Genomic DNA, 24,719 nt, shown 5'->3' on the forward strand with positions numbered 1-24,719 from the left:
TGCCTGTGTGTGTAGGGTCACTAACCCTTTGTTTCTACATGTGCCTGTGTCTTCCTCTCTCACTCTTTGTGTGGGCGTGTGGAGGTCTTGTTTGTTTCAGAGTGAGTAAAGGAGAGAGAGACTTGACGCCAGGTCCATGTGTCACTCTCATGTTCTGTGTGACTGTCTGGATTTTACACTCTCTCTGCTCCCATCCCTGCCCCTTGCTGTGTGCCGCTCCTCTCTGTGGACGCAGGTCTCTGTGGACGTGTTCCTCTCAGTCTCAGAACCTTGCTCACAGTCTCCTCTCTGCACCATTCAGCCTGTGTGTCTGACAATCCCCGCCACCCTCTCTCTCCTGTCAGTGTCTTGTCCCTCTTTTTCTCTGCGTACCTGTGACTCTCTCTCTCTCTCTCCCTCTGCCACTGTGGGTGTGACCCTCTCCACCTCCGTTTGAGAGACTTTCTCTTCCTCCCTCCCTCCTCCCCTGTGTGATTCTTTTCGCGTATGTGTGTGACTTTCTCTCCCTTGTCTCTCCCCTGTGCCTGACTCACGCTGTGGCTTTCTCTCTTTCCCTGTGTGTCTGACTCTTCCTTTATGACTCTCTCTGACTGTCTCTCCCAGTGTGAGCAACTCTTGCTCTGTGTGTGTGTGTGTGTGTGTGTGCTCCGCTAAGGGGTTTTTTTTGGGGCGGTTTCTATCTTGCAACTTAATCAGTGACGTCTCAAAGTGGGCCGGTGTTGAAGTGCTCACTTTGTGCTCCACTGTGTTCCAGTTAAAGGCGAACGCAGCCACTTCCCTACTTACAACAAGCACTGAGACTGATTGCAAAGGGACCAACAAGAGGAGGCAGATTTGGTGGAAACGGCAGACACTCAGAAGAGAATGCTACAGCAGTGAGAGAGAGAGAGGGGGAGAAAGAGGGAGAGAACAGGGCAGGATTTAAAAAAAACAGACATAGATCTGATTGAAATTCACTAATAGGGAACAGCTTGGAAGGGGACAAATCTGGAGAGGTTTCGGTGCAGAGCGGTCACATAACAGTCCACCAGAGGTTCAAAGGGAACTCTCAAACGGTGTAGGAGATGCCCACTTGCGCTTGGCTCCGTTTGGAGAGAGCTGCATGCGAAGAGTAGGGAAGGGAGGGCAAAGACCACCTTGGATTCGCCTGGAAACGTGAGGCGTGTTCACAGGTCGGGTGCTGAAGATGGGACTGTTTGCCGCTCCGTGTACAATCGTTCTGCTCTCCGTAATCTTTCTGATGCATAGGTAAGCGATGCATTTCATCCTGCCCTGCACTCCGGAGCCGCTCCTTTGAACTGTCATTGCAACCATCCCGAACTGAATCTCCCATAATTTAAATAGCATCGCTTCTTCATAGTTTACGAGTATTTAATATTCAACATTTAATGCTATTCACTTTTAAGAATTGTAATCTTAATATCTAACCTTTATTGTTGTACAATTTTATTAATTGAAATTGTAAGTTTAATATACAACATTTAGATGTCTAATTGTAATAACCTTATTAATCAATATCTAACACTGTCTAATTTTAATTAATTTAGTATTCACATTCAGCATTTAGCTGTTTAATTTTATTATTCAACGTGTAATATTGTCCAATTCTAATAGTTGCAAGTTTAATATTCAACATTTAGATGTCTAATTGTAACAATCTTATTATTCAATATCTAACGCTGTCTAATTTGAAATAATTTAGTGTTAACATTCAACATTTAGTTGTTTAATTTTATTATTCAACGTGTAATATTGTCCAATTCTAATAGTTGTAAGTTAAATATTCAACATTTAGACGTCTAATAGTAATAATCTTATTATTCAACATCTAACGCTTAAACAATTTTATGCAAACATCCAACATTTAGCTGTTGTTTAATTCTAATATTCAACATGTAATATTGTCCAGTTCTTATAATTGCAAGGTCAATCTTTAGCGGTCTAATAATGTTACTATTCAACATCTAATGTTGCCCAATTTTCAGAATTCTGATGTTAATTTTCAACAATTAATGTTGTTTGATTTTAATGATATTAATATTCAAAATCTAACGCTGTCCAATTTTAATCAGTTTATTTTTTAACATGTCAGTGTCCCATTCTATAACTAACGCAATTTCGCTTTTCACTCCATTTCATGATTTTCCGAGTTATTTGAATTTGGTGTCTCGTAATTCTTTTTTTGAGCTGACTTCTTTTTTAAAAAGCAGCCCCAGATATCTAATATTATTATTTGGATCTGTCCCATATTTTCTATAGTTTGATGTAGCCCCGGTACTCTACAAATCAATTCAATTATTTTAAGCTGGTGTTGTGAGACTTCTTACAATTCAATTCAGGCATCTTCTAGTCAAGTAAATTTGCCAACGATGCTCAGTGTTATTTTACTAACATATTCCGCATCAGGTTTAGTTTCAAAGAGTGAAGTTAATATTCACATTGGCGTCCAATGATCTCGTTAAATGGATTATTTTGTGGATTAATCGACATTTCTTTCGCAGTCAGGCTCTCCGAGCCTGGAAACCGGACAAGAGGTTTTCTTGGCAATCTAGAATCCCTGAACTCTTCCGATATTGGGCTGGAGTGTTCACGCTACGCGTGAAGGAAAGCATTCGGCCCATCCTCCCCGTACCAGCCCTTTTGAAAGAGTTATTCAATTAATCGCCCGCCTTTCCCCCATTGCATGTTCCTCTCTCTGTACCTCCTTCTGAAAGTTATAATTGAATCTGTTTTCACCGCCCCTTTCCAGCCATCTATTCCAGATGTGGCTCTCCCTGGAGGTTTTCCCAATTGAATGGAACCTCTCGCCTCTCCCTCCAGGATGGTCTTTATTGAATCTCCCTCCTCCACATAACGAAATCTTGGGGTGACTGACTCCCAGCTCACTGGCTGAAGTTTCTGTTGACTTTCTCTCCAATCTCTCCGTTGGTAGCGGTTTCTTTTACCTGTTGATCTCTCCCCCAGACCCCTTTACAATCCTGAATTCTCCCAGTAATTACAATTCCTTCATTATGTCCGTCTGAAATGAGAACATCCTGATTTTACAGTTCAGTGTCCCAATCCCCCTCTCCATTCATTCCTTCTTCCCGCTGTTTTCCCGTTTTACACACAGCAAATTCCTCACCAGGAAACCCATTCGCGGAATAACTCTTCTCTCCTCCCTCCTTCCCCCCCCCCCCCGCCCTCACTCACCACCCTCCCCCCACTTCCCTCCCTCCCTCCCCCTCTCTCCCTCCCCCTCTTCCCTCCCTCCCTCTCCCACTCACCTCCCTCCCTCCCTTCCCCTCTTTCCACTACACCCTCCCTCCCCCACTCCCCCTCCCTCCCTCCCTCCCCCTCCCCCTCTCTCCCCCACTCCCCTCCCTCCCTCCCCCCACTTCCCTCCCTCCCTCCCCCCACTTCCCTCCCTCCCTCCCCCTCTCTCCCTCCCTCCCCCAACTCATCTCCCTCCCTCCCTTCCCCTCTTTCCACTACACCCTCCCTCCCCCACTCCCTCCCAACCCCTCCCTTCCTCCCTTCCCTCCACTCCCCCGCTACTTCCCCCCCACTCCCCCTCCGTTCCTCCCCACCCCCTTCGTTCCTCCCCTCCCTCCACTCACCTCCCCCCCCCCCTCTTTCCTCCCCCCATTCTCCTCCCTCCTTCGCTCACCCTGAGTGGGAGGGAGTGAGGGAGTGTGATCGGTGGGTTATCTGATGCACAGAGAAGATTAAGACAGAGGAGAGCAGGTAGTGGACAGGTCGGCAGTCAGATACACAAACAAACTGCCAGGCAGTGGCGAGAGGGAGGGATCCCATGGAGAAATACAGGGATGGAGGGAAGGGAGGGCGGCCAGTGGATGGAGGGAAGATGTGTAACTTGGAGGAGGGCGTGCAGGAGGAAGCAGAGTGGTTCCTCAGTGTTGGGGAAGAATCTTCCGAGTACTGAGCCTGGAATAAGTAACTGGAGCAGGTTAAGGAATGGCCTTCGGGTCCCGTTAGAGCAAGAATTCCCGTTCAAACAGCTCGGAATGAATCCCAAAGTGGTGAAAACAATTGGATAAGATGTGATACCTTTTCCTGTGGTATTGCCAGTGAGAGAGAGAGTCATGATGTGAATTCTAATCAGTATAAAGCCACGGTTATATAATTCTGACGCTCAAAGGACATGGTATTATGTGCAGAGGCTGTATTATATCATTGATGATTGCAATGTTATTTTAATGTGTTTAATCATCTACTGCCTGTCCCTGTCATTAGAATTCCGGGATTAAAGATCCCAGCAGGCGAATGCAAACAATTAGCAGCCCCTCTTCCACCTCAAGCAAGGTCACCAGGATTAGAACAGTTTTAATCCTGTCATCTCTCTAACTCTCTGTCCTTTCGCTTTCTCTCTCTCTGTCCCTGTGCTCAGGTTGGGGATTATTTTCTCCCTTTCTTCTCCAATGCCAGGCCCATGACTGAATGAGTCGAATTCTGCACTTTGCTGCATGGAGGTTTGGGATCATGGGGATTGGAGATGGAAATTCTCCACCTTTCAGTGAAAGATTCAGTGAAAAGGGGCAACACGGTGGCACAGTGGTTAGCACTGCTGCCTCACAGCACCAGGGACTCAGGTTCAGTTCCCAGCTTGAGTCACTGTCTGTGCAGAATCTGTATGTTCTCCCCATGTCTGCGTGGGTTTCCTCCAGGTGCTCCGGTTTCCTCCCACAGTTCGACAGATGGGCTAGTTAGGTGCATTGGCCGTGCTAAATTCTCCCTCAGTGTACCCGAACAGGCGCCGGAGTGTGGCGACGAGGGGATTTTCACAGTAACTTCATTGCAGTATTAATGTAAGTCTGCTTGTGACACTAATAAATGAACTTTAAACTTTATTGTCTCCTTGCTGTTTGTGGGATCTTGCTGTATGCAAATTGGCTGCCGTGTTTCCTACATTTACAACAGTGACTGCATTTCAAGAAAGATACTTTATTGGCTGGAACGCATGTTGAGGCACCCAGTGGCCATGAAAGACGCTATATAAATGCAATTGACTGTGGTCTCATTTCGTATTAATGGGTGGTTGGAATTGGCAGTTGCCTTTCTCTACATCACAGCAGCGATTACACTTCATAAACAATTTTAGGTACATCGTTAAGTGTTTTAGGATTTAATGCAGCACTGCATAAACTGCATTCTTTTGTTTAAATAATTCGTTACATTTTATTTCCACCTCTCTATTAAGGTTGCAAGGAGAGAGCATCATGATTTCAAAACTTTGGATTTTCTCTCTTTTTGAGTCCTCTGTTCTGGGGACCCGGGTTCGAATCCCGCCACGGCAGATGGTGGAATTTGAATTCAATAAAAAATATCTGGAATTAAGAATCTGCTGATGACCATAAAACCATTGTCGAAAAACCCATCTGGTTCACTAATGCCCTTCAGGGAAGGAAATCTGTCGTCCTTACCTGGTCTGGCCTACATGTGACTCCAGAGCCACAGCAATGTGGTTGACTCTCAATTGCCTTCCAAGGGCAGCTAGGGATGGGCAATAAATGCTGGCCCAGTCAGCAACGCCCATGTCCCACAAATGAATAATAAAAAAGACTAGCTCTGGGAGTTCTGTACTCTCTGGGCTGGCAGCATGGCGGGGTGAAGGATGTTAATGTTGATTTCTCCCTCTCTATTTTTGCTGACAGGACTCGCAGTAACGAAATCCTGGGGTTAAAGATCCCAGTGGACCCCGTGCTAACGGCCAACACGGTGTGCCTGACACTTTCCAGCCTGACTCGCCGTCAACTCGAAGTTTGTATGAGGAGCCCCGATGTGACAGCGTCCGCCATCCAGGGAATCCAGATCGCTATCCATGAATGTCAGCACCAATTCCGGGATCACAGGTGGAATTGTTCCAGTCTGGAGACCAAGAACAAGATCCCCTATGACAGCGTGATCTTCAGCAGAGGTACACCATTTCTGCAGAGTGTTTGTGTGTCTAGGCAGCTTTATCCCCCATTTTATTCTGCATCATGAACTGATCTCATCTCCTTAAAGGGCAGGGCCTCTTATTCCATTCTAAGTGCAGTAACCTCCCATGACCATCACCTGGGGAGGCAGTAGCATGACGGTATTTAATTTGGTTTGATTTGATTTACTATTGTCACATGTATTAACATACAGTGAAAAGTGTTGTTTCTTGCGCGCTGTACAGACAAAACATACCGTTCATAGAGAAGGAAACGAGAGAGTGCAGAATGTAGTGTTACAGTCATAGCTTGGGTGTAGAGAGAGGTGGGTCCATTCAAAAGACTGACAGCAGCAGGGAAGAAGCTGTTCTTGAGTCGGTTGGTACGTGACCTCAGACTTTTGTATCTTTTTCCCGATGGAAGAAGGTGGAAGAGAGAATGTCCAGGGTGCGTGGGGTCCTTAATTATGCTGGCTGCTTTGCCGAGGCAGCGGGAAGTGTAGACAGAGTCAGTGGATGGGAGGCTGGTTTGCGTGATGGATTGGGCTACATTCATGACCTTTTGTAGTTTCTTGCGGTCTTGGGCAGAGCAGGGGCCATTCCAAACTGGGTATTGTCACTGGACTAGTAATCCAGAGACCCAGGGAATCATCATGGAATCCCTCCAATATAGAAGGAGGCCATTCGGCCTGCCGGGTCTGTACTGACCACAATCCCACCCAGGCCTTATTTCCATAACCCTCATTTACCCTGCTAATCCCCCTGACACTAGGATCAATTTAGCCCGTCAACCTAACCTAACCCGCACATCTTTGGACTGTGGGAGGAAACCGGAGCACTCAGAGGAAACCCACGCAGACACGGGGAGAATGTGCAGACTCCACCCAGACAGTGACCTGAGGCTGGAATCGAATCTGGATCCCTGGCGCTGTGAGGCAGCAGTGCTAACCGCTGTGCCACCGTGCCATCCCAAAGGACCTGGGTTTGAATCCCACCATGGTAGATGGTGAAATTTAAATTCAATAAAAAATCTGGAATGTCAGCACCAGTTCTGTAACCCCAGGTGGAATTGTTCCAGACTGGAGACCAAGAACAAGATTTGAATTCAATAAAAAATCTGGAATTAAACATGAGGACTATGAAATCATTGTCCACTGTTTATAAAAACCCATCTGGTTCACTAATGTCTTTTAGGGAAGGAAATCTGCCATCCTTACCTGGTCTGGCCTACATCTCACTCCAGACCCACAGCAATGGGGTTGACTCTTAAAAGCCCTCCGTGATGGGCAGCCAGCTGCTGACACCCACATCCCATCAACAAATAAATAACCACCTTTCAGGATAGTCAGGGTCATTCAATTGCAGCTGCAACTGGCAAAAGTGAGATGACGTGAGATCCATTGGGCGGCACGGTGGCACAGTGTTTAGCATTGCTGCCTCACAGAGCAAGGGACCCGGGTTTGATTCCCGGCTTGGGTGACCGTCTGTGTGGAGTTTGCACATTCTTCCCGTGTCTGCGTGGGTTTCCTCCGGGTGCTCCGGTTTCCTTCCACACTCCAAAGATGTGCGGGTTAGGTGCATTGGTCATGCTAAATTGCCCCTTAGTGTCAGGGGGACTAGCTAGGGTAAATGCATAGGGTTATGGTGATAGGGCCTGGATGGAATTGTGGTTGGTGCAGACTCGATGGGCCGAATGGCCTCCTTCTGCACTGTAGGATTCTATGATATATGATCCATTATGTTTGATCCCCTCCTTATCAGCTGTCCCGTCCTTAGATTGACTTCCCTTCGCTTCCGATTCAAAAACTTGCTGCAATTACTTTTAAACTTCTCCATTGCAGGATTGCTTTCCCTTTGAAGTCAGCTTTTCATTAAATCAATCTTCCCTGTTGTATAATATTCTTTTTTATATAAAGAAAGATTTGCATTTATATAGTACCTTTCACGACCTCTCCAGACAGCAAACCTCCTTGCAGCCAATGAAGTACTTTCGAAGCGTAGCCACCGTTGTAATGTAGGAGATGCAGCAGCCAATCTGCGCACAGTCAGATCCCACTAACACCAATATGATGACGACCAGATTAATCTGCTTTTTAAGATGTGGATAAATACTGGCCGGGACACCAGGGGAGAGCTTCTTTGCTCTTCAAGATAGTGCCATGGGTTCAGTTACATCCTCCACGGAGGCAGTGTAATGTCTCACCCAAATGGTGACACAGCTCCAACAGTGCAGCACTCTCTCGGTCCGCATCAGAATTGTCAGGCTGGATTTTCATCGTGAATCATTGGAGAGATTGCTTTACAATTTAAACACCTGCATCAATCTCCTCATGACCCCTGTAAGAGGCACCGGACTGGAAAACACCCCGAGCTTCTCCAGTCTCACCATGTAACTGAAGTCCCTCATCCCTAATAACATTCCAGGGAGTTCCAAGATTTTGACCCAGCGACACGGAAGGAATGGCGATAGATTTCCAAATCCCGGATGGTGAGGGTGGCTTGGAGGGGAACTTCCAGGTGGAGTGAGGTAGACAGATTTTTAATCAGTCAGGGAATCAAGTGTTATGGGGATCAGGCGGGAAAGTGGAGATGAAGATTATCACACAAAGTAAAAAGTAAAGTTTATTTATTCGTCACAAGTAAGGCTTACATTAACACTGTAATGAAGTTACTGTGAAAATCTCCTCGTCGTCACAGTCTGGTGCCTGTTCGGGTCAATGCACCTAACCAGCACGTCTTTCAGACTGAAGGAGGAAACCGGAGCACCCGGAGGAAACCCACGCAGGCACGGGAAGAATGTGCAAACTCCACACAGGCAGTGACCTGGGAATCGAACCCGGGTCCTTGGCACTGTGAAGCAGCAGTGCTAACCACTGTGCCACCGGGCCGCCTCACATCAGTTCAGTCATGATCTAATTGAAGAGCGGGGCAGACTCGATGGGCCGAATGGCCTACTTCTGCTCCTATGTCTTATGGTCGAGTGAATTTCTCCGAAGTCGCCCTAATGCACCATGCCCAGCACTGGATACAATGCCACAGCTGCAGCCAAAATAGTGTCTTTTATGTTTGTTATAACTGCCTGGTACTCTGCCTCCCAAACATTTTATTAGTTGCTTCAACATTAGGAATCTGGGAATCTCTGGTCTCCATCCATTTCCACCGTCTCCCCTTCCCTGCAATAAGCAATTGAGATCATTCCCAATTACTGCTCAGAGAGTTGTTTTATAATCCTGACAGTATCATGCCAAAATGAAAAATAATATATCAGACATTGCTTTGATAAAATGCAATCAAAATTCTGGTCCTGTAATTAGCACTTTGAGTGACAATTCACACTGACACAATTGCTCACTGAACCGTACCAATCTAGGTGAGATAGAATTGAACAGTGCAATAAAATGACTTAAAAACAGTCATTGAGAAGTCTAATTGAGTGGTGCAGCAGATTTTTATTATGTAGTTATACACCGTCCAGAGATGTGCGGGTCAGGTTGATTGGCCATACTAAATTGTTGCTTAGTATCGGGGGACTAGCTAGGGTAAATGCATGGGGTTATGGGGTGGGATTGTGGTCGGTGCAGACTTGATGGGCCAAATGGCCTCCTTCTGCACTGTAGGATTCGATGATTCTAGAACAAAGGACAGTGCAACACAGGAACAGGCCTTTGGCTCTCCAAGCTTGCGCCGATCATGATGCCTGCCTAAACTAAAACCGTCTGCACTTATAGAGTCCGTATCCTTCCATTCCCATCCTATTCATGTATTCGTCTAGTTGCCCCTTAAATGCTGCTGTCGTACCTGCCCCCACCACCTCCCCGGGCAGCGCGTTCCAGACATTCACCACCCCCTGCCTTGCACATCTCCTCTAAACTCTTCCCCACGCACTTTAAACTGTCAACATAAAAGGTTTGTGCTTACATTACACCTTAGCTTTTCACAACCTCAAGATCTCAGAGGGCAGGAAAATGGACATGAGGACTGTCAGATTAGTTACGATTTTATTGAATGGTGGAGCAGGCTCAAGCGGCCGAATGGCCTCCTCCGATTTCTTATGGTCTTATCAAGACACCACAAAGTGCTTTACAACCAATTAATTAATTTTGAAGTATAATCACTGTGTACACACTGTAAGCAATAAAACAAATAACCCGTGAATCGGTCGAGGCATAAATATGGGCCAGGATATCAGGAGAACTCTCTGACACGGTGGGAGAGGTTCTGCGGCCTGCGAGCCTCGTGTTTCCCGCCGGCGGGAGGTGGCGCGTTGTTTGCTAGCGGCGGGATTCTCTGGTCCTGCTGCTGTCAATGGGAATTCCCATTGACGTCACCCCACGTTGGCAGGAAACCCACGCTGGCGGGAAACCTGCCGGCGTACCAGAAGTTCCCACCGGAGTGAATGGCTGGAGAATTCCAGCTGATAGCTCAGTACCATGCAGTGTCAGCCTGGACATGGAGATCATTCCTGGAGTAGGACATGAACCCAGATACGGAGGTGAAAATACTACACTGAGCCAGGCTGACAACGACAGTCATCATGGGAGAAAACTGCTCTTAAGCTGCATGCTGTTGTACAGACAAGTTATGCAGAGACTCAAAAAACTTACGCTTATGATCACAAGATCACATCATAGCAGACATATCAGCATTCACAATTTAATTAGGATGAAGGGCTGGCAGTGATTTCAAAGACCTGGGAACAGGGAAGGGGATTAGTTGATGTGAGCTTAAGTATTGCCTATCTTGCTGGAATGGCAATTTGCGCTCTCTATCTCTTCCTCTCTCCCTTTCTCTCTCTCCTTGCTCTCTCCTTCTCCTCTCTCTCTCCCTCCCCCCTCTCTCTTTTTCTCTCCCCCTCTCTCTGTCAGTTTCCCTCTCCTTCCCTCTCTCTCCCTCTCTCTGTCTCCCACCCTTTCTGTCCTTTCCTTTCTTTCTTGACCCTCTCACTCTCTCTCTGCTCTCTCCTTCACTCCACTCTCTCCCTTCCCTTCTCTCTTCCTCTCCTCTCTTTCTCACTCCCTCTCTCTTCTCTCCTTTCTCTCTTAACCCTCTCACTCTCTCTCGCTCTATTCTCTCTCACTCACTCCCCCCTCCACTCTCTCTGTCCCTTTCTCCTCTCTCTCTTCCTCTCTCCTCTTCTCTCTCTTGTGACCCTCTCACTCTCCCTAATCTCCCTCCCTCACTTCCTCCCCCTCTCTCTCTCTCTGTCTCTCCCTCCTCTCTCTCCCTCCTCTCTCTCCCTTCTCTCTCTCCCTCTTCCTCTCTTCACTCTCTCTGTCTTTCTCCCTCTGCCCTCTCTCTCTCTTGCTCTCTCCTCTCCCTCTTGACCTTCTCACTCTCCCTACTCTCTCTCCCTCACTCCTCCCTCCTCTCCCTCTCTGTCTCTTCCCCTCTCTCTTCTCTCCTCTCTCTCTTGATCCACTCGCTCTATCTTTCTCCAATTCTCTCCATCTCCCTCTCTCTCCCTCTTTCCTCTCTTCCTCTCCTCTCTCTCTCTCTCTCTCTCTTCCCCTCTCTCTTCTCTTCTCTCTCTCTCTCTCTTCCCCTCTCTCTTCTCTTCTCTCTCTCTTGATCCATTCACTCTATCTGTCTCCAATTCTCTCCATCTCCTTCTCTCTCTCTCTCCTTCCCGTTGCCAGCCGTACCATCCAGTTCTCACTAGACAGGAGTCTAACACGCACTAACCCGGAACAAACTGGCAATCCCAATCAACAAACCCATGGAGTGAGCGGGAACTGGAAAATGGGGATGTGCTGATGCTATTCTGGGTAGCTCGAATGATGGCACTCTGCGGGGACGGAGCTTCACTCTGCAGCCTGGCAGTGAGGCTCAGCATCTGACAAGAAGACATGCTTCACTTCCAGGGACCAATGCTCCTCACCCTAATGAGCATTAAATATTAATCAGAAAATGTGTTGAATGAAAGGGTAAATGTGCGCAGTGGAGGAGAACATCTGGCAGCATTCCAATTCCACTTGTCCATGAAAACACACTTTCTCAACACTGCGTCATGGATAAGTAGCAGGGACTTAACAAGATCATTATAAATGTCAATGAGACAGTAGTTCACATACTTACCTTTGCTGCTGGATTGGGAAACGCATGTTGCAGTATGTTGGCTAGTGAACTATCTTTTAGCAATCATCCTGTGATATTAGTCGAGAGTAAAATTACAATTATAATAAATATACAAACAAAGCATACCATTCATAGCGAAGGAAAGGAGAGAGTGCAAAATGTAGAGTTTCAGTCGTAGCTAGTGTGTAGAGAAAGATCAACTTAATGCGAGGTAGGTCCATTCAAAAGTCTGATGGCAGCAGGGAAGAAGCTGTTCTTGAGTCGGTTGGTATGTGACCTCAGACCTTTGTATCTTTTTCCCGACGGAAGAAGGTGGAAGAAAGAATGTCCAGGGTGCGTGGGGTCCTTAATTATGCTGGCTGCTTTTTCGAGGCAGCAGGAAGTGTAGGCAGAGTCAATGGATGGGAGGCTGGTTTGTGTGATGGATTGGGCTTCATTCACGACCTTTTGCAGTTTCTTGCAGTGCTACCAATGACGTTAAAACTAACACATATATATATATAATATGTCAGACAGAGATGTGATGGAATACTCTCCACTTGTCTGGATGAGGGCAGCTCCAACAACACTCAAGGAGTTGACAATAGAGCCAACACTCAACATCCAGAACAAAGCAGCCCCACTTATTGGCACCCCACTTTGTGATATGTAGATATGCAACAGCGAATGTACACGCAAACACGTATTTGCTCCTGTGTCATGCTTTATATCCAGACCCACACAACTTCTTTTGGGTCCGTTCACATGATGAGGGCATTGCTGGCTAGGTCAGCATTTATTTCCCATTGCTAATTGCCCTGAGAAGGTGATGGTGAACCTCTGTCGTCCCTGTGGTGAAGGTCCGCACACGGTGCTGTTAGGGAGAGAGTTCTCGAATACTCCCCGAGTGACAATGAAGGAGTGGCGATATATTTCAAAGTCAGGATGGTGCGTGGGTGGGGGTGGGGGTGGGGTGGGGGGTGGTGGGTGGGTGGGGGGTGGTTGGGGGGGCGGGGGGGGGGAGGTGGAGTGGGGGGGACTTGCAGATGGTGGCTTTCCCATGCATCTGCTGCCCTTGGCCTTCAAGGTGGTAGAGATTGCAGGTTTGGAAGGTGTTGTCGAAGGAGCCTTGATGAGTTGCTGCAGTGTATCTTATAGATGGTACACACGGCTGCCTCCCTGCGTCGGTGGAGGGGGGAGTGCCAATCAAGCAGGGCTGCTTTGCCCTGGATGGTGTCGAGCTTCTTGAATGTTGTTGGCGCCGCACTCATCCAGGCAAGTGGAGAATATTCTATCACACTTGTGTCTGATATATATTCACACAAGCAGTGTCTGATATATGCATGCTTGGTGTTTGGGATTATTCTGATTGTGCTATCTGTTTTAACAATTGACTTTGATTTGATTTGATTTGATTTATTATTGTCACATGTATTAGTATGCAGTGAAAAGTATTGTTTCTTGCGCGCTATACAGACCAAAGCATACCGTTCATAGAGAAAGAAAGGAGAGGGTGCAGAATGTAGTGTTACAGTCATAGCTAGGGTGTAGAGAAAGATCAACTTAGTGCGAGGTAGGTCCATTCAAAAGTCTGACAGCAGCAGGGAAGAAGCTGTTCTTGAGTCGGTAGTTACGTGACCTCAGACTTTTGTATCTTTTTCCTGATGGAAGAAAGTGGAAGAGAGAATGTCCGGGGTGCGTGGGGTCCTTAATTATGCTGGCTGCTTTTCCGAGGCCGTGGGAAGTATAGACAGAGTCAATGGATGTGGTTACAACTTTTGCCACATCTCTGCTTGAATTTGAAAGTATATTTCAATCTCTTTCTTTCCTGTGTGAAATGCAAATGACCTACAAATGATTTCCCACCATTAGACATTTCCTCAAAAGGAAATCGACAGGAGCCTGTGTTAATAAAGTGTTTTACTGGTGTAAAACAACCCAAGGCATTTCACATGTTCTTTGGTTTTTGAACCAAATTTGTCACCAAGGCAGATAAGGAGATATGAGGCCAGGTTTACAAAAAGCTGGTCAAAAAGGGAGGTTCACAGAGTGTCTCAGAGGAGGAGAATTTCAAGCAATGATGAGACGGCGTACAGGAAAGAGACAGAGAATCTAGTGAACTGGTGCAATGACAGTAATCTCTTCCTCAATGTCAGCAAAACGAAGGAGATAGTCATCAACTTCAGGAAGCGTAGTGGAGAACATGTCCCTATCTACATCAATGGGGATAAAGTGGAAATGGTCGAAATCCTCAAGTTTTTAGGTGTCCAGATCACCAACAACCTGTCCTGGTCCCCTCATGCCGACACTATAGTTAAGAAAGCCCACCAACACCTCTACTTTCTCAGAAGACTAAGGAAATTTGGCATGTCCGCTACAACTCTCACCAACTTCTACAGATGCACCATAGAAAGCATTCTTTCTGGTTGTATCACAGCTTGGAATGGCTCCTGCTCTGCCCAAGACCACAAGAAACTACAAAAGGTCATGAATGAAGCCCAATCCATCACGCAAACCAGCCTCCCATCCATTGACTCTGCCTACACTTCCTGCTGCCTCGGCAAAGCAGCCAGCATAATTAAGGATCCCACGTGCCCCGGACATTCGCTCTTCCACCTTTTTCTGTCAGGAAAAAGATACAAAAGTCTGAGGTCACGTACCAACCGACTCAAGAACAGCTTCTTCCCTGCTGCCATCAGACTTTTGAATGAACTTACCTTGCATTAAGTTGATCTTTCTCTGCACCCTAGTAACTGTAACTGTAACACTACTTTCTGCACTCCCTCCTTTCCTTCTCGATGAATGGTATGCTTTTCTGTATAGCACGCAAGAAACATTACTTTTCACTGTATGTTAATACATGTGACAACAATTAATCAAATCAAATCACTTCAGGAGAGAGAGAGTTAGACATACAGAGAGGAAATTCCACAGTTGAGGGCCAGTGCCGTGGCTATCATTAGTGGAGTGATGCGGGTGAAGGATGCACAAGAGACCAGATTCCAAGTACAAGTGGAAATGTACCCCTGGCGCACGGAGAAGGTACCATCGACACCGCAAACTGCCGGTTCCAAGTGGAGAGGATCTCCAAGAAGATCGCGCATACCGACACCGACGTCAAGTACCATCGGCACAGAGAAGGAGCAGTGGCTCTCAATGCCACTCACAAGTACGGTTTGGTGTGAAATCCTATATGTACCTGCACTGCAATTTTCCCAGTTAGATCCAATTAAAAGAGACAACATAAACATGTACTGTACTTGAATTTCACTTCAGGCTAAACACTGGGTTTGGCGTCTGTGTCCACATCCAAGTTAAATCAATACTTTCTTGAGATACTTTTTTACTGAACATTCTCCACCTAGTTTTTGCCTGTTGCCTCTCCCTCTCCTGCTGTCTCTATTTCTTTCTCTCTCTCCCTCTCTCCCTTTGTCTATATATCATAAACACAGAGTGTCGTAGAGTAGGAACACTGTTCCAACTGCCTGCTGCATTCAGCACATTCCCATTTGGCACTAAGTGATTCTGTTCTCTTTACTGCACATGTTTCCTGTTCCTCTTAACCAGAAGTGACAGATTCCTTAAATGTTTAATGCATTTTCCCACTTTCTGCTGTTGTCAGTGCATCCGTGCGTGCCTGCCTGTTTGAATTATTTGTTAGGCTGCATTCTCCCTCCCTCCTACATTTACAACCCCCCCCCCCCCCTTCCCACCCCACCCCACCCTTCCAACACAAAAAAGTGCCCCCTCTCCCCCCGGCCCCCCAGACCAAACTCTGAGCCTGGGACATTGACCCAGAGTCGGGGGAAGAGAAGGATGTTGCAAGATAAAACATCATCGGGAAAACGGGCAGAACACAGGAATGACTCAATAACAACAGCAACAGAAACTGTTTCCACTGACAGGAAATTTGGGACATCACAGGACGAAGATTTAGGACCATTGGTCAAACACTTTTTGGGGGCTGGGGGGATGGGGGGGTGGATCATGGAGGGCAGGGGTGCGAGATATTCTTAAAGCAGCAAGTTGTTACAATCTGGAGTGCAATGCCTGTAAGTGTGGTGGAAGCAGATCCTGTTTTTCTCTTTCGAAACAGAGTGAGGAGGTACTCTTGAAAAGGAGATATCTGAAGAGTTATGGGGAAAGAATAGGTGAGTGGAGCTAACCGGATAGCACGAAGATCCAGCGATCATGATGGGCTGAATGGACTCCATCTTTACTGAATGATTCTGAGGACTTGCATTTATATAGCGTACAGGAAAACAAGCCCAATGGTGCTTCACATGGCCGCAAGGACGGTACGGTGGTTATCACTGCTGCCTCACCGCGCTAGGCACCCCAGTTCGATTCCTGGCTTAGGTCACTGTCTGTGTGGAGTTTGCATGTTCCTCTCCGTGCCTCTGGGTGCTCAGGTTTCCTCCCACAGTCCGAAAGACGTGCTGGTTAGGTGCATTGGCCACGTTAAATTCTCCCTCAGTGTACCTGAACAGGCGCGGGAGTGTGGCGACTAGGGGGTTTTCACAGTAACTTCATTGCAGTGTTAATGTAAGCCTACTTGTGACACTAATAAATAAACTTTAAACTTAAAAGAGTGGTAGAGGCAGGAACCCTCACAACATTTGAGAAGTATTTAGATGAACACTTGAAACACCACAGCGTACAAGGCTATAGACCAAGTGTTGCTAAATGGGATTAGAATAGTTAGATGCTTGATGGTTGGGCAGCACGATGGCATTGCGGTTAGCACTGCTGCCTCACAGCGCCAGGGACCCCAGTTTGATTCCCGGCTTGGGTCACTGTCGGTGCGGAGTTTGCGTGTTCTACCCGTGTCTGTGTGGGTTTCCTCCGGGTGTTCTGGTTTCCTTCCACAGTCCGAAAGACAAAGAACAAAGAAAATTACAGCACAGGAACAGGCCCTTCCGCCCTCCAAGCCTGCACCGACCGTGCTGCCCGACTGAACTAAAACCTTCCCGGGGACCATATCTCTCTATTCCCATCCTATTCGTGTATTTGTCAAGATGCCCCTTAAAAGTTACTATCGTATCTGCTTCCACTATCTCCCCCGGCAGCGGGTTCCAGGCAACCACCACCCTCTGTGTTAAAAACTTGCCTCGTACATCTCCTTTAAACCTTGCCCCGCGCACCTTAAACCTGTGCCCCTAGTAATTGACTCTTCCACCCTGGGAAAAAGCTTCTGACTTTCCACACTCTCCATCCCCTTCAATGTGCTGGTTAGGTGGATCGGCCATGCTAAATTCTCCCTCAGTGTCCCCGAACAGGCGCCGGAGTGTGGCGACTAGAGGATTTTCACAGTAACTTCATTGCAGTGTTAATGTAAGCCTAACTTGTGACACTAATAAATAAATTTTTAAATTTGAATTTTTAATAATTAGCACCCAGACATGAGGAGATTTTAGCTCAAGTGACTGAAAGTTTAGTGAGATAAAGTCTTAGAGGAGGATGAGGGAGAAGCGGAGAGGTTCATTGTCATGTGTGCTGAACTCGCTCACTCTAATGTGTAAAAAGCACACACACCCAGTGACAAACTCCATCCCATTTCTCCGCACCAAAAGCTGACATATTTCCAGCACAGCTCTGACTGCGTTGCCATTTTCTTGTTAAAGCGCGGAATCACGCAGCGTTGGGTTTATTTATTACATTTCCCTCAGTCTTGAAGCTGAACTGAGCAAGTTCCAATTCGCAGCAGCAGTTGTTTGGAGTGTTGCCAAATGCTGATGGACACCAGGCTGGCTGCGAAATTATTACTTGCAAATTAAAGTGCCAGGGCTTGTCAGGACAGGTAGCACTAGGACCCAGCGGGTGCGGTTGTGATCTGCTCTGGGCTCCTGGGACCTGTCTATTCACATAGCTGCAGCAAAGTATACAACAACAAGCTGCATTTGCTAGCACCTTTCAAACAGTAAAATAGCCAAAGCTGCTTCATCGGGTAAATGTCAGCCTCATAAAGAGATTGAATCCCTACAATGCAAAAGGAGGCCATTCAGCCCATTGAGCCTGCGCTGACAACAATCCCACCCAGACCCTTTCCCCATAACCCCATGTATTTACCCTGCTAATCCCCCTGACACTAACGGGCAATTTAGCATGGCCAATCCACTTAACCAGCACATCTTTCGGACTGTGGGAGGAAACCAGAGCACCCAGAGGAAACCAATGCAGACACGGGGCTGCGGGGGGGTTGGGGGGGGGGGGGGGGGGCAGCTGGTGGCGGTGGCAGAGGAGAACGTACAAATTCCACACAGATAGTGACCCAAGCTGGGAATCGAACCTGGCATGCTGGCGCTGTGATGTCAGAACAGGTGATCAAAAGCTTGGTCAGAGAGTGGTCGGTTTTCAAGGAGGGTTGAAGGAGAGGAGAAGGGTCGAGAGGTTTAGAGAGGCAGGTAGCCGGAGGTACACCCACCAATGGTGAAGTGATGAAAACTGGGAGGAAAGAAAAAGGCTGTTCTCTTCCTGTGGGGGAGCACTTCAGCAGTCATGGGCGTTCAGCCTCTGATCTTCAGGTAAGCGTTCTCCAGGGCGGCCTTCACGACACGCGGCGGCGCGGAGTCGCTGAGCAGAAACTGATAGCCAAGTTCCGCATACATGAGGACGGCCTAGACCGGGGTGTCGGATTTATGTCACATTATCAGTAACCCCCACAGCTTGCCTCCTGGACTTGCAGACTGTGCTGTCTGGAGACAATACACATCTCTTTAACCTGTGCTTGATGCTCCCTCCACCCACATTGTCTGTATCTTTAAGACCTGGCTGGTTGTAGGGATTCGCATTCTAATTAGTATTCTGTAACTTGATTTTGTGTCTCTGTGCCCTGTTTGAGAGCACATTTCCACTCCATCTGACGAAGGAGCAGCGCTCCAAAAGCTTATGGTATTTGCTACCAAATAAACCTGTTGGACTTTAACCTGGTGTTGTTAAAACTCTTACTGTGTTCACCCCAGTCCAATGCCGGCATCTCCACATCAGGAAAGAAAAAGGCAGAATTGGAGGAACTCAGAACTCTCTGAGGGCGTGGGAGGTGACGAGGAAAGGACAATTTTATTTGCCCCACCTTTGGTGGTTGAGGCTCCAAGCTCTGGAATTCCCTCCCTGAATCTCTCTACCTTCTTTCCGTGGCTAAGACATCCCTGAAAACATGTCTTTTCCCTGTCCGGATATCACCTTATCAGGGTTAAGGAGGAAAAGGCAGGACAATGGCACTCAACCCTGGTGCTCATTTGGAGCCAAAAAGAGGAAACGCTGGAAAATCTCAGCAGGTCTGGCAGCATCTGTAAGGAGAGAAAAGAACTGACGTTTTGAGTCCAGGTGTCCCTTTGTCAAAGCTGCTTTGCCAAAGGGTCATCTGGACTCAAAACGTCAACTCTTTTCTTTCCTTACAGATGCTGCCAGACCTGCTGAGATTTTCCAGCATTTTTTCTTTTGGTTTCAGATTCCAGCATCCGCAGTGATTTGCTTTTATGCTCATTTGGAGAGCTGGTGCAGGCATGATGGGTTGAATGGCCTCCTTCTTTTTGATTTGATTTGATTTATTATTGTCACATGTATTAGTATACAGTAAAAAGTATTGTTTCTTGCGCGCTATACAGACAAAGCATACCGTTCATAGGGAAGGAAAGAGAGAGTGCAGAATGTAGTGTTACAGTCATAGCTAGGGTGCAGAGAAAGATCGACTTAATGCAAGGTAGGTCCATTCAAAAGTCTGATGGCAGCAGGGAAGAAGCTGTTCTTGAGTTGGTTGGTACGTAACCTCAAACTTTTGTATCTTTTTCCCAGCGGAAGAAGGTGGAAGAGAGTATAACTGGGGTGCGTGGGGTCCTTAATTATGCTGGCTGCTTTGCCGAGGCAATGGGAAGCGTAAACAGTGTCAATGGATGGGAGGCTGGTTTGAGTGACTGGGAACTGGGCTTCGTTCATGACCTTTTGTAGTTCCTTGTGGCCTTGGGCAGAGCAGGAGCCATACCAAGCTGTGATACAACCAGAAAGAATGCTTTCTATAGTGCATCTGTAAAAGTTAGTGAGAGTCATAGTGGACATGTCAAATTTCCTTACTCTTCTGAGAAAGTAGAGGCATTGGTGAGTTTTCTTAACTATAATGTCGGCATGGGGGGACCAGGACAGGTTGTTGATGATCTGGACACCTAAAAACCTGAAGTTCTTGACCCTTTCTACTTCGTCCCCATTGATGCATGCCCTCCACTACGCTTCCTGAAGTCGATGACTATCTCCTTCGTTTTGTTAACATTGAGGGAGAGATTATTGTCGTTGCACCAGCTCACCAGATTCTCTATCTCTTTCCTGTACTCCATCTTGGCATTGTTTGAGATCTCACCCATTACCGTGGTGTCATCAGCAAACTTGAAAATCAAGGGGAATTTGGCCACACAGTCATAGGTGTATAAGGAGTATAGTAAGGGGCTGAGAACACAGCCTTGTGGGGCACCAGTGTTGAGGATGATTGTGGAGGAGGTGTTGTTGCCTATCCTTACTGATTGTGGTCTGTGGGTTAGGAAGTTCAGGATCCAGTTGCAGAGGGAGGAGCCGAGCCCCAGGCCAAGGAGTTTGAAGATGAGTTTAGTAGAAGTTTCTTAGTTAACACTGCTGCCTCACAGCTCCAGGAACCTGGGTTCGATTCCGGCTTGGGTCACTGTCTGTGTGGAGTTTGCATGTTCTCCCCATGTCTGCGTGGGTTTCCTCCGGGTGCTCCAGTTTCCTCCCACAGTCCAAAGATGTGCGGGTTAGGTGCATTGGCCATGCTTAATTGCCCCTTAGTGTCAGGGGGTTAGCAGGGTAAATATGTGGGGTTACGGGGATAGGGCCTGGGTGGTATTGTGGTCGGTGCAGACTCGATGGGCCAAATTGCCTTCTTCTGCACTGTAGGGATTCTATGATTCTATGATTCTATGTTGTCTACATGGACTTTAGCAAGGCCTTTGATAAGGCAGGTTGTTGCATACGGTTTAATCTCACCGGATCCAGGGTGAGGTAGCCAATTGGATATAAAATTGGCTTGATGACAGAAGACAGAGGGTGGCTGTCGAGGGTTGTTTTTCAAACTGGAGGCCTGTGACCAGCGGTGTGCCTCAGGGATCGGTGCTGAGTCCATTGTTATTTGTCATTTATGTTAATGATTTGGATGAAAGTTTAGGAGGCATGGTTAGTAAGTTTGTAGATGACACCAAGATTGGGATCTTGATCAATTGGGCCAGCGGGCTGATGAATGGCAAATGGAGTTTAATTTAGATAAATGTGAGGTGATGCATTTTGGTAGATTGAACCAGGGCAGGACTTACTCAGTTACTGGTAGGGCATTGGGGAGAGTTATAGAACAAAGAAATCTAGGGATATAGGTTCATAGATCCTTGAAAGTGGAGTCACAGGTGGACTGAGTGATGAAGAAGGCATTCGCATGCTTGGTTTCATTGGTCAAAACATTGAATACAGGAGTTGGGATGTCTTGTTGAAGTCGTACAAGACATTGGTAAGGCCACACTTGGAATACTGTGTACAGTCCAGGTCACCCTATTATAGAAAGGATATTATTAAACTAGAAAGAGTGCTACCAGGACTTGATAATTTGAGTTATAAGGAGAGGCTGGATAGACTGGGACTTTTTCCTGGAGCGTAGGAGCTTCAGGGGTGATCTTACAGAGGTCTATAAAATAATGGGGATATAGTTAAGGTAGATACTCAATATCTTTTCCCAAAGGTAGGGGAGTCTAAAACCAGAGGGCATAGGTTTAAGGTGAGAGGGGAAAGATACAAAAGGGTCCCGAGGGGCAATTCTTTCACACAGAGGGTGGTGAGTATCTGGAATGAGCTGCCAGTGGTAGTAATAGAGGTGGGTACAATTTTGTCTTTTAAAGAGCATCAGACAGTTCCATGGGTAACATGGGTTAAGAATGATATGGGCCAAACGCGGGCAATTGGGAATAGCTTCGTGGTAAAAACTGAGGGCATGGACAAATTGGGCCAAAGGGCCTGATTCCATGCTGTAAACCTCTATGACTCTATGATAGTCGGTGCACTCGATGGACCGAATGGCCTCCTTCTGCACTGTAGGGATTGTATGATTTACATGTTTGCACTTATCTATCTGTCTTTCTGTCTGTTCTCCTAAGTCCCTATGCTTATCTTTCTTTTAATTTTTGTGTCTTCCTGTAATGGGTCTGTGTCTATTTGCCTCTTTATTTGTTCTCCTCTTTCAAACTTTATTTCAAGCTTTCTGGTTCAATGTGAATGTAGTTGTCTGAGATCGAATAAATAAAAGATGTAACTGCCAGAAAGTGCCGAGCAGGCATCAGATTCACAAACCTGGGAAAGCATGAGTCAGATTATTGCCTTTGATATGCACCCATCACCATCAGTGGAACATGTCTCACAGTAGCACAGACCTGTGGAACTGTGCAGGCGTACAGCACAGTATGGGACAGGCCCACTCAGCCATCCGGTCCGTGCTGCCTGCTGACTCCAGCAATCGAAAACAAATCCCACAGCCCCACACTTTCCCTGTCGCCCTGAAGCTCAAAGAGCAAAGAACAGCACAGCACAGGAACTAAGAACAGGCCCTTTGGCCCTCCAAGCCTGTGCTGGTCACATTGTCCTACCAAGACCAACTGCTTGAATCCCTCTATTCCCCGTCTGTTCATGTGTTTATCCAGATAAGTCTTAAATGTCGCTGATGAATCTGCCTCAACTACCTCACTGGGCAGTGCATTCCAGACCCCCACCACCCTCTGTGTAAAAAACGTCCCCCACACACCTCCACTGAACCTTTCCCCCCTTACTTTGAACTTGTGCCCCCTTTGTAATTGTCATTTTTGCGCTGGGAAAAAGCTTCTAACTGTTCACCCTATCCATACCCCTCACAATTTTATAAACTTCTATCAGGTCGCCCCTCAGCCTCTGTCTTTCCAGGGAGAACAACCCCAGTTTATTCAATCTCTCCTCACCTCCAGGTATTTGCATCGACACACAGGCATTGAAGGAAATAACTTCATCATTGGGTGGCATGGTGGCACAGTGGTTAGCACGGCTGCCTAACTGCACCAGGGACCCGGCTTCGATTTCAGCCTTGGGTGACTACCTGTGTGGAGTTTGCACGCTCTCCACATACCTGTGTGGGTTCCCTCCGGGTGCTCCGGTTTCCTCCAAAGATGTGCGGGTTAGGTGGATTGGCCATGCTAAATTGCCCCTTTGTGTCAGGGGGACTAGATAGGGTAAATGCAAGGGGTTATGGGGATAGGGCATGGGTGAGATTGTCGTCGGTGCAGACTCGATGGGCCGAACGGCCTCCTTCTGCACTGTAGGATTCTATTCTAATTCATATATTTGTGTGTTAGCCTCTGGTCATTTACTGTACACTTGGACTAATTCACCATTATTTGAATGATTGCAAATTTGGTGCAATGGTGCACGGTGTCAGTGGTTGGTGTAAAGTTTTTTAAAGTTTATTTATTAGTGTTACAAGTAAGGTTTACATTAACGCTGCAATGAAATTACTGTGAAAATCCCCTAGTCGCCACACTTTGGCGCCTGTTCAGGTACACTGAGGTAGAATTTAGCACGGCCAATGCACCCTAACCAGCACGTCTTTCGGACTGTGGGAGGAAACCGGAGCACCCGGAGGAAACCGGGTCGGGACAATTTCAACGTTGAAGATGAAGAGAAATGGATTAAAGGACATGGGAACAGGATGTTTGGGCAGTGGCAAAGTGGTTAGTGCTGCTGCCTCACAGCGCCAGGGACCCGGGTTCAATTCTTGGCTCAGGTCACTGTCTGTGTGGAGTCTGCACGTTCTCTCCGTGTCTGCGTGGGTTTCCTCCGGATGCTCCGGTTTCCTCCCACAGCCCAAAGATGTGCGGGTTAGGTTGATTGGCCATGCTAAATTGACCCTAGTGTCAGGATTAGCAGGGCAAATATTTGAGGATAGGGCCTGGGTGGGATTGTGGTCAGTGCAGATTTGATGGGCTGAATGGCCTCCTTCTGCACTGTAGGGATTCTATGATGTGTAAAGTGTGATTCAGACTATTTGATCGCTTGGAGGGCGAGCACAATCTGGTTGGGCAGAATGGCCATTTTCCTTGTAGTTACCTGTCTGTATCAATTCCGGGAATGTTCCTTTCACATCCCACACAAGCAGTTGCTGTAATGATTGTTTTCTTCTGGTGAGGAGTCTGGGTGAAAGACCAAAGCTTGTTACAGAGAACATCACTAAGATTCATTCAGAAAACAAGCTGGTGGGAAACTGTCATTATACAGAGAGGCATGGGAACCGTTTTGACTGCAGCAAAGAGGGCAGAGGATAGATTTAATAGTGAGTTTTAACATAATGTTGCAATTTTATCAGGTGATTGGGAAAAGACTCTCTCATCCCTATCCGGTTGAGGAGACAGTGATGGGAAGGCAGGGAGGGTGATGAGGAGAGCAGGGACCATCAATGTAGAATGCAACTAGGGATGGGCAATAAATGCCGGCCAGCCAGCGACACCCATCTCCCACCATTGAATTTTAAATAAGCCTCAAATCCATTATGAGCACTCCCATGACAACCTCCCCCTCAGTTGGTGCGGGCTTCCATCTGAAACTTGTTTGAGCTGGCGGCAGTTTCACAGATTGCGACGTCCATGATAAGAGGATGGCCAGAGAGCATCGATGTAAGATAGTCACCAAGGAATCCAGTTAGGAATTCAGGAATAACTTCCTCAACCAAAGAACGTGGAACTCGCTC

General features: G+C 47.1%; 1 protein-coding gene across 1 annotated transcript in view; it reads left to right on the forward strand.

Annotated features, from left to right (window-relative positions):
• Positions 1–784: 784 nt before the first annotated feature.
• Positions 785–24,719, forward strand: part of wnt10a (wingless-type MMTV integration site family, member 10a) — a 71,272-nt gene continuing 47,337 nt past the window's right edge. Inside the window, exons 1-2 of the mRNA XM_078229144.1 lie at positions 785–1,248; positions 5,655–5,917. Coding sequence (XP_078085270.1) covers positions 1,187–1,248; positions 5,655–5,917 — 325 coding nt within the window. The 5' untranslated portion in view covers positions 785–1,186. The remainder of the gene's footprint in view (positions 1,249–5,654; positions 5,918–24,719) is intronic.

This window comes from Mustelus asterias, chromosome 14 (assembly GCF_964213995.1).
Source record: "Mustelus asterias chromosome 14, sMusAst1.hap1.1, whole genome shotgun sequence".
Lineage (NCBI taxonomy): Eukaryota > Metazoa > Chordata > Chondrichthyes > Carcharhiniformes > Triakidae > Mustelus > Mustelus asterias.